At 43.6% G+C, this 13,824-nt stretch overlaps 1 protein-coding gene across 1 annotated transcript in view; it reads right to left on the bottom strand.

The window, feature by feature from the left end:
• Positions 1-402: 402 nt before the first annotated feature.
• The window catches only part of TNFRSF13B (TNF receptor superfamily member 13B), a 105,553-nt gene continuing 92,131 nt past the window's right edge, over positions 403-13,824 (bottom strand). The window contains exon 5 of the mRNA XM_086948769.1: positions 403-1,258. Coding sequence (XP_086804895.1) covers positions 972-1,258 — 287 coding nt within the window. The 3' untranslated portion in view covers positions 403-971. The remainder of the gene's footprint in view (positions 1,259-13,824) is intronic.

Below are 13,824 nucleotides of genomic sequence, written 5' to 3'. Positions count from 1 at the left end.
CTCATCTGAACAAACTGGGATCTGTGCTTTTTTTTTACAGAGCATACTGTGCCTTGAAGCCTGTTCTACTAAATTCTGTGTTCAATGGGGATTGATGGTTGATGATGTTAAAGGTAGGGGGGTATAAAGTTATTTGCTGTGACGTAGTTATGCAAAATTACAGCAGAATTATGCTAACGGGTGTAATCCAGAATTTAGCACTATGTTCTCACATACAAAATGCACAAAAGGAAGCATTGTGTGCTAAGAAAATAGCGCTAAATGCAACAGAAATGGAAATGGAAGCAGCCAGAAGCCATTGGAGCTTGCCAAGTGCGTTGCTCCGCTGCTACAGCGGAGGGATTTTTATGCTAAATTACTCACAATTAAGCAATTACTCGTAATCATGTTCTTTTTGGTGATTTCATGCGAAAGTAGTACGAACTTACTTCGATTACTTGGGCGGAGATAAAATTCCGCCCAGGCGTAGTTAAAGTCTGCCAAGAGGTCCAACACTGTGAGAAGACATGGGATGGTCTTATGATCAGGAGTTTATTGGCAACCTGTTGGAAGGGGTCTATCACTGTGCTGTATTGCGGCCCAGATGGAGGGTGATCTTGATTTTTTTTTCATGAAATGGAAGTAGGTGCTGACTGCTTTTTCAATGATCTTATCCAGAAAAGGTAATCTTTGATGGGGCACTAGTTTGTAATATTGTTGGGGTCCAGATTAGAAGAAACTCAGACATAATAATGCACATAATACATGTGACATAGACCTAAGGCTATGTACATTGCAATTTACCTCGGATTTATGGCTTTCTCCAGCCCTCACCTAGTGCAAGACGAGGGTGTGACGCTCTAAAAGAAATGGGCTAAATGGACAAAACACTATTTTAAAAGTTAAGGTCTGATATATGTTTGTAATACACCAAAGAGGAATCAAGTGTGAGCTGAGAAGGTCACTCTCCAACTTTAGAAGTGAACTTTGGTTTAGGTCATTGATGTCTTCTCTTGTGATGGTGAGCAGATTATGGTGAAAGGCCTTTCCTCATAGTTAATGTCAATAGGCACGGTCCCCGGGTACCCACCACTGGCTCGATGGGAGGGTAAAGCAACTGCTCTGTGTGGATGAGTCATGCCCTGGTTTCTTCCACCCTCCTCGATGGTTGGCATTGAATCAGGGTAGCAGAATACGCATGTCTCAATAGGATCCGGCGTGCCACCATCAGAACTTTCGCTGGATCCTCGTCCGGTGGTCTCGGTATTTACAAGGCGGTCTGCGATAAGAGAAAAGTGCAACCGGTCATTCACACCAAATTACCATACAGGTGTCGGTATATATATTATGTGCTGAATGCCACCAGCCTTCAGCTTCTTAGCATCACAAAGACAGCATGAACAACAATGAATTGATATAAAAATATGACATAGTAGTACAGCATTCGAGATAATGCCAATAGAATTTGGTATTTCAGGGTTAATGTCTATTGTAGTGTAAATATGCAACTTTTGAGGATGGACTAAAGATAGCTATTTGTCGGTCTGTCTCAGAAAGGGAGAACTATTTTTTCATAAACTGACCCCCAGTGAGGGCTGTTTCATGTACACAAGCATTGAGTAGCCATCAGTTTACTTTCCATAGCTGATTTTAGGATTTGGGGCCAGATGTACAACCGTTTTTTGCGATCGCAAACGGGAAATCGGCCTGTTTGCAACTGCAAAATAGGTCTGTGCAATGTACAAACTCTATTCTGCAAGTCTGTAACCTATTACCGACTCGCACAATAGGGTTTGCGAATCGCTATTAGGAAGGGGCGTGCCAAGGGTGTCCCTTCCTAAAGGTGAGTCACACTTCAATGTATGATTGTTTTGTGACTGCAGTTGCCCTAAGTGCACCTAAGGCAGCGTGCATCTGTAGCTCTTTGCCTCAAATTGTTCTTCTTGTTTTTTATTATAGAGGTGGCCCGACACTGAGAATTACTCTGAAGATGTTATTTTCTCAAAGTTGGTCAAAAAACTGGAATTTAATGGTAACCAAAGTCATAGAGGCTGGAAATCCTTCATAGTAGCCAGGGGTTTGTCTAAAGGGTCAATGGATGTAATAAAGCATATAGGTAGCAGAAGTTGACTGAGAACATGGCTCGGAGGCGAGATGAAGAGTAACCATAAATTTATTGTAGTAAAAGGGTAGGACAGGTTCTCAAGCCTCACCGACCCCATGACTCGGACAACTGAGCTGCTATCTGTCGAATGCCGGACCTTCACGAAGTTTAGGCCATCAAAAGTGCTACTCGAAGCTTTGGCAGGTAAGTGCTACACCAAGGTAAGTATTTTCTGTTGACCACATCAACATATGTGAATAAATATACACATGAAATAGGTCCTCAAGATATAGATCCCACACAACATTGGTGTCACATGCCGTTCCTCTTCCCAAGTCACATCATGTCAGCCCGCTACTTAGAGCCCTTCATTGGCTTCCCATTAGAGAACGCGCCCTTTTTAAGATGGGATGCATGACCTTCTGGCCCTTGCCGGAACTGCCCCAGCTTTCATTTACTAGATGGGATGCATGACCTTCTGGCCCTTGCCGGAACTGCCCCAGCTTTCATCAACTCTAAAATCAAGGCCTACATTCCCAGTAGACAATTGCGCTCTTCTTCCTTATCTCTCCTTTCGGTCCCCCGGTTTAGGAAGATCAAATCCAGGGGTACGAAGTTCTCTGTCCTGGTTCCCGCCTTCTGGAATTCCCTTCCTCTAGCCATCAGGTCAACAGTGACATATCCTGAGTTCCGAAGGGTGCTCAAAACTCATCTTTTCTCACAGGCTTTTTCACCCTAGCTCCCACTCTTTCTGCTCCCCAGGGTCTACTCCCCCAGCGCCAAGAAACCGCCTGGTAATCGTGCGCTTAATAAATACTTTTAAATTCAAATTCAAAATTCCTCTGAACGTCATCAAGGGGAGCGACATCATATTACATTTGACCATAATTTCTTCCAAGAAGTAACACCACAAAACATTAACCTGTAACATTCGCAAGAAAGGAGTTCAAAATCATACCATAAATGTAAAAATAATAAGTAACTTCCAAATAGTACAGAAGCTGATGCAAGGCACACAGGTTACAAGTTATACCATAAAGGTCACATATGCAAGCCAGGTTAAACCCTGAAGGATGACCCAGATGTTATTTATTGTACCACCAAAGGCCTAGACAGGAGTTCTCTGCTGCCTGGTGGGTGCTGCATCACTCTTCCCATTAGAACTGGGGACTATTGAACTTTTTACATTGTTCTACTGCTCCAAGAAGGTATTCGCCATTTTACAGGGAACATGAAGCAGATGCAATTAGTAGCAGATTATTGAATCATATTACTAGGTAACCATGGAAACATATACATCAGAATCAGTTTATAGCAACATCATCTTAAGAGTCAGCGGCGGTGACTGTGAAATAGATGTTCTCTGAAAGAGAAGCAATTGAGTTGAGATTGCAGATTGACAGGTAGTGGGTTCCATAAGTTTGTCTCCACTCTTTTGAGTGACTCATTTTAAACTTGCAAGATTTTAAATCTTTTTGTTTCCAGATGGAGACAGTTCCAGGGGCGGCCGGCACGGCTTGTGGGTGGGGGTTGGGGGAGTCAGCTGCAGGCTACATAAATAAATAAATAAATAAATAAATAAAACGTACCTTTCTGCCGCCTCCGGGTTGCGCATCTTCTCTCCTGCTCGCCTGTGTACGACTCTAGGTCGGAACAGGAAGCAGGCAGCCAGACTCCCACCCCTAAGCCAATCACAACGCTCCAATCTAGAGTTGTGATTGGTCTGAGCGCCGTGACACTTCGCTCAGCCAGGGACTAGAGGGGTGGGCATGTTCTCCATGCAGGCTGCAATGCAGCCTGCATTGAGAACAGGGGAGTACACATGACTGGTGTGGGCGGGTCGAGAGGGCCAACCAAACAGTCATAAGGCTCTCAGGAGTGGGCAAACCACTCCCCCGCTGCTCCGTAAGCAGAGCAGCCCCGCCTACCAGGCCGCCGGCAAATAAAACATAAAAGGGTAATAACTAAAAGTTAATACCATTTAATGTTTATGCTTCTCGCAATGCGAGAAAGCAATGGGGCGACGATCCTCTGCCATGGCGGAGGAGCCGCCACTGGACAGTTCATAATACTGAGGTGGAGAAGTCTGCCAGAAAGGCGAAGTGGGTGGCGAGGTATGTTGCTATGTTTAGGTGCTTAGCTTTGTAAGCTGATTATTCAATGTAAGTAAGTAAGTATTCTTTATTGCTTGATTAGTTAAAATATTTACAATGTACATAATTACAAATATTATAGACCAGGGATCTCCAACCTTTTGTGTAGTCAGAGCTACTTCTGGCCAGTGAAAATCGTCGTGAGCTACTGAACCCGAATCAACTCGCGCATTTTTCCGAGAGAATCTGCACTCTGAATCTGCACTCTGAATCTGCACTCTTAATATGCACTCTGAATCTGCACTCTGAATCTGCCCTCTGAATCTGCCCTCTGAATCTGCCCTCTGAATCTGCCCTCTGAATCTGCCCTCTGAATCTGCACTCTGAATCTGCACTCTGCACTCTGAATCTGCACTCTGAATCTGCACTCTGAATCTGCACTCTGCACTCTGAATATGCACTCTGAATCTGCACTCTGCACTCTGAATCTGCCCTCTGCACTCTGAATCTGCCCTCTGAATCTGCCCTCTGAATCTGCCCTCTGAATCTGCACTCTGAATCTGCACTCTGAATCTGCACTCTGAATCTGCACTCTGAATCTGCACTCTGAATCTGCACTCTGAATCTGCACTCTGCATCTGCACTCTGAATCTGCACTCTGCACTCTGAATCTGCACTCTGAATCTGCACTCTGAATCTGCACTCTGAATCTGCACTCTGCACTCTGAATCTGCACTCTGAATCTGCACTCTGAATCTGCACTCTGCACTCTTAATATGCACTCTGAATCTGCACTCTGCACTCTCAATATGCACTCTGAATCTGCACTCTGCACTCTGAATCTGCACTCTGCACTCTGAATCTGCACTCTGAATCTGCCCTCTGAATCTGCCCTCTGAATCTGCCCTCTGAATCTGCACTCTGAATCTGCCCTCTGAATCTGCCCTCTGAATCTGCCCTCTGAATCTGCCCTCTAAATCTGCACTCTGAATCTGCCCTCTGAATCTGCCCTCTGAATCTGCCCTCTGAATCTGCCCTCTGAATCTGCACTCTGAATCTGCACTCTGAATCTGCACTCTGAATCTGCCCTCTGAATCTGCCCTCTGAATCTGCACTCTGAATCTGCACTCTGAATCTGCACTCTGCACTCTGAATCTGCACTCTGAATCTGCACTCTGCATCTGCACTCTGAATCTGCACTCTGCACTCTGAATCTGCACTCTGCACTCTGAATCTGCACTCTGAATCTGCACTCTGCATCTGCACTCTGAATCTGCACTCTGCACTCTGAATCTGCACTCTGCACTCTGAATCTGCACTCTGAATCTGCACTCTGCACTCTGAATCTGCACTCTGCACTGACTCTGCACTGACTCTGCACTCTGCACTCTGACTCTGCACTCTGACTCTGCACTCTTCACTCTGAATCTGCACTGACTCTGCACTCTTCACTCTGAATCTGCACTGACTCTGCACTCTTCACTCTGAATCTGCACTGACTCTGCACTCTTCACTCTGAATCTGCACTGACTCTGCACTCTTCACTCTGAATCTGCACTGACTCTGCACTCTGACTATGGTGGCGTTTCAACTGATTTACACTTGTAAAAGGTGACTGTTTGGAATAAGTACAGCTGTTAAACAAGAGGCAAAAATAGCTCCCATTCTGATTGGTGTCGATGTGTAACATATGAAAGAGCACCATTCAGGGCCCAGAGGGCCTGCTGTGTCATCAGTTATGGACGCAGTGACTGGAACGCCAGGTAACTAGCCTAGCACTGCCTATGGAAGTTGTTTTTGGGGGTCATTTACAGTGCTGAAACAGTAAACCGGGAGTAAATGTGAATTAGGAGCAGCTGCAAGGTGCATACAAAAAGCCTCTTGGAAATGAAAGAACATAGTGCACTTCACGGCACTGATGCTAGGGTTCCAGGGTGTGACCTCCGAGTCAGAAGACTGTGTTTGGGAAATGTGGGGTTCTCACGGTGCCACGAGGTGTCAGACAGACTGCTGTTTTCTGCCCTTTGCATCTTCACCAGCAGGACTTTATTTGGGCTTGGTGCAGAAAAATAAAAGGTGACTTTCATCCGCGTGTTCTTCAGAGTTCAGCTGCTTCTCCGCCGGGCGGAGGGGGGGGCCCTCGGGTGTGGTTGAGGAGAGGGTAGGGAGAGTCACCTCTTTCTGCAGGACCGGGAAAGCGCGAGTGAGTCAGAGCAGTTTTCGGTGTCCTGGTGGCATCTGCGGGGGCGGCTGGGGTCATGGCATGCTGCTGCTGGGAGCAAAGAGAGGGTGGATTGGAGCGACGGAAGGATCAGCGGAATAACGCTGCTTACCTGCAGTGGAAGGCTCGTCTCCTGGCTGCTTGAGGGGGAGAAGTCACGTCTCCTACTGCTCCGTGCTGGCACCCGTCGAACAATGGCAGCAAGTGCGATGCCAGCGCGTTTTGAGTAGACAATAGAGAGGAGCGTCATCGCGTCGCATCATCCCCTTCGCCCGCCCCATCCACGGATTTGCTCCAATCAGAGCGAAGGGCTAGGCGAGCTACTCCCGGGGTCTCCGCGAGCTACCGGTAGCTCGCGATCGACCGGTTGGAGACCCCGGTTATAGACCATATTAAAGAACCTGCTGTCGATGGAGACGGTTTTGACTAAAAGCAGTGCTTAATTTGAGCCTGTGGTTTCCGGTGCTCTGCACCACCACTTAACCATCAACTCTGGTGCTTCTCATGAACACCAATTAAGGACACATGGGAAGATTAAGCGGCACATGCATCAATTCGCATTTTGTGATTTCTAATTAGCAAATGTTACCGATTCGCTATATAGAAATCACAAAATGCAATGCATGAAGGATTCTCAAACAAATGTGATTCCTTAATTGCGACTCACAAATTGCGAGGCGTAATTAAGCAATGGCTTCCTATTGATTCCTTTGGGCCCTAGGCCCATGGGAATCAATGAGAATCGCATTCACAATTGGGGGGGGCAAAAGAACACCCTGATGCACCCCTGAAAAAGCAACCAAAAACACGTTGCACACACACATGCCCCAAGGGCATGTGTGTGTGCAACTTAGAACTTTGAAAAATGCACTTTGGTGCATTTTTCAACGTTTTCGCAAATTACCATCAATTTTAATTTGATGGTAATTTGCATTTCTTAATAGCGAAATCGCACATTTTATTTTGTTGTTGCATTGCATTTACAGAATCGCAATTTGCGATTCCTTAAATGCAATCGTCGCAATTTAAGTAACGGCAAATTTTGGTATTACTTAAATAGCGATTTTTGCATTTGGGATGAGTCCCTTTGCGACCGCAAAAAGCAATGATGCATGTGCCCCTAAGTGATTTGCCCAGAATCACAGGATGTTAAACCAATGCCTCGAACCTGATTCCCCAGCTTCGTAGTCGGCAACTCTGGCCATTAAGCAACATCATTTCCCCACTTTCATGGTTAGCAGTTGGTTCTGTTTTAGGTCTCGCTAACAAGAGAAACAGGCTGGTGCAAGCTGCCTCCTGAGGAGAGTCCCAGCACTTTTTTTTTTACAAATTAACTACTGACTAAAAGACCGTAGCAGTAAGATGGAGAAAATAACTGTCCAATCCAAAGTGTGAAGTGCTAATTCATAAAAGGTTCACAGCATCTGAAATAGTGCTCTTCCCTCAATTTGGACAATATTTTGAACTTATTCGTTCACTAGTGCAAGCATGATTAAAACACTCTAAACGGCCATGATAGCTCGTACGGTGCTGGCTATAAACGGCCATGATAGCTCGTACGGTGCTGACAAAATGAGTAAAGCTAAGCCCAAACATCAAATGATTCAAGCATGGACTGCAGGTTACATTTGGATATGTCTTAAAATGTGTTTGAACTTCTCCACAGAGTGAAGGTGGAAGGTAATAGATTGAGATATGCTATTTATGTGCAAGAAGTGGCAACTAGAGAGAAGCCCAGAGAGTTTACCATTTAGGCAATTGCTGAAGAGAATTTGCGGCATATTTACAAGCCCCTATAGCCACTGGAATGTCACCTTTTCTGACGCTCTGGTGGCATAGCCGCAATCCCCATATTTACAAGGTTGTGCTAAGTCACTTTTCAGTGCTTAATTTGTAAAATATTAAGTGCCGGGCTCTCGTTAGGAGACCACTGCAGCTTGCAACCGACGTAGCCCCTGCAATGGTGCCAACGATAGAAACAACACAAGTACTAGCCATTAAACTCTCACAAGTGTGACTATTCAGACTATTTCAAGCCCCCAAAGCTATAAGAATGGCTTGGGAGGCAGGTAATAGTCATTTCAATGTTTATTGAATGACTAGTTACTTGCATCTCCAAATTAGCCAGACAGCGCCACCTTGTGGCTGCTGTAACACGGCCTGGTTTTAAAATTAAGTGCTGCTTCGAGCACCGGAAACCACAGCTCAAATTAGGCACTGGTTGCAAATTACACCTCTCGCTAATGAGCGAGGGATAGCGTGCAGCTTATTTCACCATTTGAAGTTATGTGACGTCAACCAAATCAGACTATATCAGGAGTTTTCTGTAGAGGTAATTCACTGGCTCAAGCAAGAAATAAATTCCACCATTAAAAAGTCAGCACCTGCAACACTCCTCTGGAGCATACCCATGGCTTTCAATTCTATAGACCCTGCCTTGTGAAATAAGTGCCGGTGCTTAACACCGGAAAGCACCGGCACAATTAAGCACTGCACTTAACGTGGCTTAATGCCACCTTGTAAATATGTCCCTTTCCGCTGCAGTCCTCTACAGCAAAGGAGCCTGCAATGGGTGTTGCTGTGGGCATTCTACCGCAACACCCATTGCTTTTTTATTTTAAAGTCTTTTTATTGAAAGTAAAGCAAAAAGAAGCAAAAGGTCAAGCAAAGTGGGGACACATGTCCCGACAAGGATAGCGGCAACACAACATCGCATATTGAGCTGTTCCTCAAAATCGTAGAAGAGAATCAAGCCACAAGGAACACAGGCTGGGTCATGCAAAAGAACAGCAATCCCTCCCCCGTACATAGAAAAGATTAAAGAAAGAACAATGCAATCTACTCTCCCAGCCCCCAAACAGCAAAGTATTATTCCCAAAGTGAAGGGGATACGTATGAAGAGCTGGGGATCAAGAACTGCTCCCTAGTCCAGTTGTCCTGAGAGAGGGTGCCATCAGTAGTACAGCCAAATGATCCCATAGCTTCCCAGAGGGACATGTGGATGGTAGCCTTATCGTAGGTAGGACCCTGCCACCAATGAGAGAAACCTCATAACACCCATTGCTTTTTGACACTGTTCCAGATTTACATGGCTGGGGCAGCGCCATAAACTAAGGCCAAGTAATACCTGGTCTTGGGATAGCATTTTGCAGCACACATAGGAAGAGCAAATCCCCATTATTGATTGTTTATGTGTAGGAAGGTGTCCTTTTCTGCACATGAACAATCATCCCTGCAGTACAGACACACTTGCTACATAGCGGCAGGGTGCCTGTGCTGGCGCTAAGCAGGTTTTTTAGCACCAGCGCTAGGGGAAACACAGCGCATCCCTGTCTTTTGAAATTGTCAGAGCGCGGCGTTGTCAAATTTGCACTAACGCCATGCTCTGGCATTTTCTTGTGCATATGCCCCTTTGGCTGTAATGAATTCATCTAGAAGAATGAGAAAAATATTTTAGGTTCAATGATGACGATTAGAAGGATTTTTAATGCCTGACATTAAGAAGTAGACATAGATTTCATGTAATTTTCTCAGTCATGGGCCTTTTAAAGTGTAAACATAGCAAAAGAAGGCCATGGATTTGATTGTGAATCCACTCTTTTCATTGAGGAGATAATTGGACTTCTTCATCCACTGAACATTACATTCTTCCTCTTGACTGCATATTGTAGCCAGAATTTCGTCCGACATAAATATCATTTACAAAAAATATTGCACCATTGGAATTAATAGTGGAAAGTTTACATCCAATGGAAGTCTATTTTTGCAACCTGAGTTGAGCCTTATCTACTAAGATATGGCACCGCTGCTGTCTTCGTCAGTGCATGTGCATCAGAAGGGTTTCTAGTGTCACACACCTTTGTACCATGGAGCTAAGGTGTGTATGATGTCTAGCATAGGTTGTGTACTGGAAGGTTACCTTAAAGGTTTTATGATGGCTGCCATTCCTTATGGTATGCGAGTTACAATGATTACACGTATAGGGCCTCATTTACAAACATTTGACGCACAGTAGCACAGCAGGTTTCCTGCAGTGCTGCCGTGCGTCAAAAGAAATGGTCAGAAATGCACCGTATCTACAAGATACTTTGTGAAGCTAAGGAGTTAGGTCCATGTAGGGTGCAGGGTAGGCAGGACCCTATTATATCAAAAAACACAAGAGTGCCTACATCCAACCAGTTCACACAAAATTATTCTTAGTGAATGGGGCAAACAAAATTTTTTAAGGTTGACCCAGTATTTTTATTTATACCTCTCTATTTAGTAAATGTTTAACTCTTTTTTTCAAATTTCGCAAAAAAGGAAAAACTGTACATTCATTGCATTTCAATTACAATACAAGACTATTTACAACCACATAATTACAATTATCATACATTCCACAAAAGATACATCATACAAACAACAAAACATTGAAAGCTTTTTTTAGTTGAGTCACTCTATATCCATAAAGAAAGAAAAGACAAAGTCAAAAAGAAGGAGCACAATCCTAAAGTAAGCTATCTATTTACAGTCTTGATAGCTCAGTCAGGCTATTTAATCCTGTCAACGTGCTGTTAAATTTAAGAATAAGATATGCCTCCTTTTGTAGTAGCACCATGTCTACATCAGCAGGCGTTTTTCCTGATTCAGGGTGAATAAGATAGACCATTTAAAATCATTCTCACTATGGCCTTTCTCCACAAAGTGCTCAACCATTGGTGCTGTTATGACTTTCTTTTTGATGCAAGATCTGTGTTGACTGATTCTCAAATTGACCTGTTGATTTGTTTTGCCTATGTAGCTTTTCTTATGTGGACATACTACCATGTACACTACGTTTTTTGTCCTGCAATTTGTAAAAGCCAGGTGTTTCCACTTGACTCCAAGGTTCTGGAATTCATTCCCTTCGATTGTATTTGGACAGGCCACACAATTCCCACATTTGTGATGGCCCTCCACAGGTTTCATCTTCCATTGGGAAAGCAAGTCATTCTTTGTTTTTGGTGCAGTGATATCGGCCCTAACAATCTGTTGGCCTATACTTTGGTTTTTTTATAGGCGAAGATAGGTCGCGGAAATGCACATTCCAACCCTTCGAGAAGATGCCAGTTCTCTAGTATAGCCTGCCTCATTTTGTGTGTGTCTGGTCCATACGTGGTCACACAGACCAGTCTGTCTAGCTCTTTATTCTGTTTGACTTCGAGTAGGCATTCACGTGGTGTGAATCTCGCCCTTTTGAAAGAATGTTTCAAAAGTTTCTTAGGATATCCTCTCTGTATCATTTCACTACAGAAAGTTTGGTCATGTTCATCATAGTCACACACCTCTGTGCAATTTCTCCTTATTCTTAGGAGCTGGCCATAAGGAAGATTTGTTTTTAAATTCCTCGGATGGGCACTCCTATGGTGTAAAAAGGTGTTCTTGTCTGTATCTTTTTTGTATAAGGATGCTTTGAGGTGTCCATCATCACACGTTAATTCCACATCAAGGAATGTCATTCGGGTTGTGCTGTGTTCAATGGAAAATTTAATGTCAGCATGTCTGGCATTCAGCCAATCATGGAACGCCAATACAACCACCTGGCTCCCCTGCCACAGGAGCCAGATGCCATCTATATAGCGCAACCATTGGTTTATGTGGTCTTTGAATGGATTATTGGTTTCAATGTATTTCCTCTCATATTGTGCCATGAAGAGGACTGCCATCTCTGGTGCATAAGGACATCCCATGGCAGTCCCCTTCACTTGCATGTAGAATTGATCATTAAACATAAAGGAATTCTTTTTTAGAGCTATTTTGGCCAATTTCAAAATGAATGAGGTGGGAACCCTATGCGGTTTGTCTCTACTTTCAAGGTTCAGTTCCATGACCTCTAACGCTTCATCCTGAGGGATCTGCGTATGGAGGGACGTCATGTCCATTGTGACCATTATTTGTGTGTCTTGGTCAAAGGGGGTACCTTCTACCTTTGTCAAGAAATCTGTGGTATCTCTTAAATACGACTTGACTTCCCTGAGAAACGGCTTCAGAAAGAAGTCAACGTATTTTGATATAGGCTCAAGGCAAGAATCACAACCCGAGACTATTGGTCATCCGGTGGTTCATGTAAACTCTTATGAATCTTTGGTAATAGGTAAAGGATGGAGGTTCTGGGGAACTTTTTCATTAGGAAATCATGTTCTTTTGCACCCAGAAAACCCTAATCTTTTCCTACTTTTAAGATGTCTAAAATTAAGCCTTGGATCTGTTTAACTGGGTCCTCTGGTAGTAATCGATACCATGTCATGTTTTTTTAAGTTTTGGAATATTTTGCCAAATCATCATTTGTTCCCAGCCAAAATATTCCAAAACAAGTGTATGCTTTTGAACAAGTTATTTTGTCATCTATTAATAAACTTGAAAAAACCAAGAAATATGTTAAACAGAATATCATCCAGAAACAACGATTGGCGATACAGGCACTTAAGGAAGACTCATCGGTAGTGATAAAACAAGCTGATAAGGGCGGGCGGTGGTCATCTGGCCCCGCGAGATGTATTTGTCTGAAGGTTTGAAACAAGTTCAAAATGAGACCTGTGGAGGGCCATCAAAAATGTGGGAATTGTGTGGCCTGTCCAAATACAATCGAAGGGAATGAATTCCAGAACCTTGGAGTCAAGTGGAAACACCTGGCTTTTACAAATTGCAGGACAAAAAACGTAGTGTACATGGTAGTATGTCCACATAAGAAAAGCTACATAGGCAAAACAAATCAACAGGTCAATTTGAGAATCAGTCAACACAGATCTTGCATCAAAAAGAAAGTCATGACAGCACCAATGGTTGAGCACTTTGTGGAGAAAGGCCATAGTGAGAATGATTTTAAATGGTCTATCTTATTCACCCTGAATCAGGAAAAACGCCTGCTGATGTAGACAGGGTGCTACTACAAAAGGAGGCATATCTAATTCTTAAGTTTAACAGCACGTTGACAGGATTAAATAGCCTGACTGAGCTATCAAGACTGTAACTAGATAGCACATTGATTGTCTTTTTCTTTTGTAAATTCTTTTAGAACGTGTGTCTGTGAAATGCAGGATTGCTCTTGGCTTGAGATAGAGTTCCTCCTTTCTTGTCGCTTTAATATTTCCATTAACCACTATCTGTATAAAACAAACGTTTAAACCAGTCTCTTCATCCAAACTACGTGTCCCATAATCCCTTACTAGACTAAAAAGATGAAGTAAGCAAGGTGTTTCAAAATGGCCGCCACCCCTGCTGAGTAGAAGGATAGAGTGTTTGGAACGTATACGGCAGTACAAGGTATCGCCATAATTTAGTTGCTTGTCACTTTAATAATTCCATTAGCCATTATCTGTATAAAACAAACGTTTAAAACAGTTTCTTCAGCAATTCTAAACTACGTGTTTCATAATTCTTTGCTAGATAAAAAAGATGAAGTAGGC

The sequence above is a fragment of the Lissotriton vulgaris genome, unplaced genomic scaffold, assembly GCF_964263255.1.
Source record: "Lissotriton vulgaris unplaced genomic scaffold, aLisVul1.2 SCAFFOLD_776, whole genome shotgun sequence".
Classification (NCBI taxonomy): domain Eukaryota; kingdom Metazoa; phylum Chordata; class Amphibia; order Caudata; family Salamandridae; genus Lissotriton; species Lissotriton vulgaris.
This window is presented reverse-complemented; position numbering and strand designations above follow the sequence as displayed.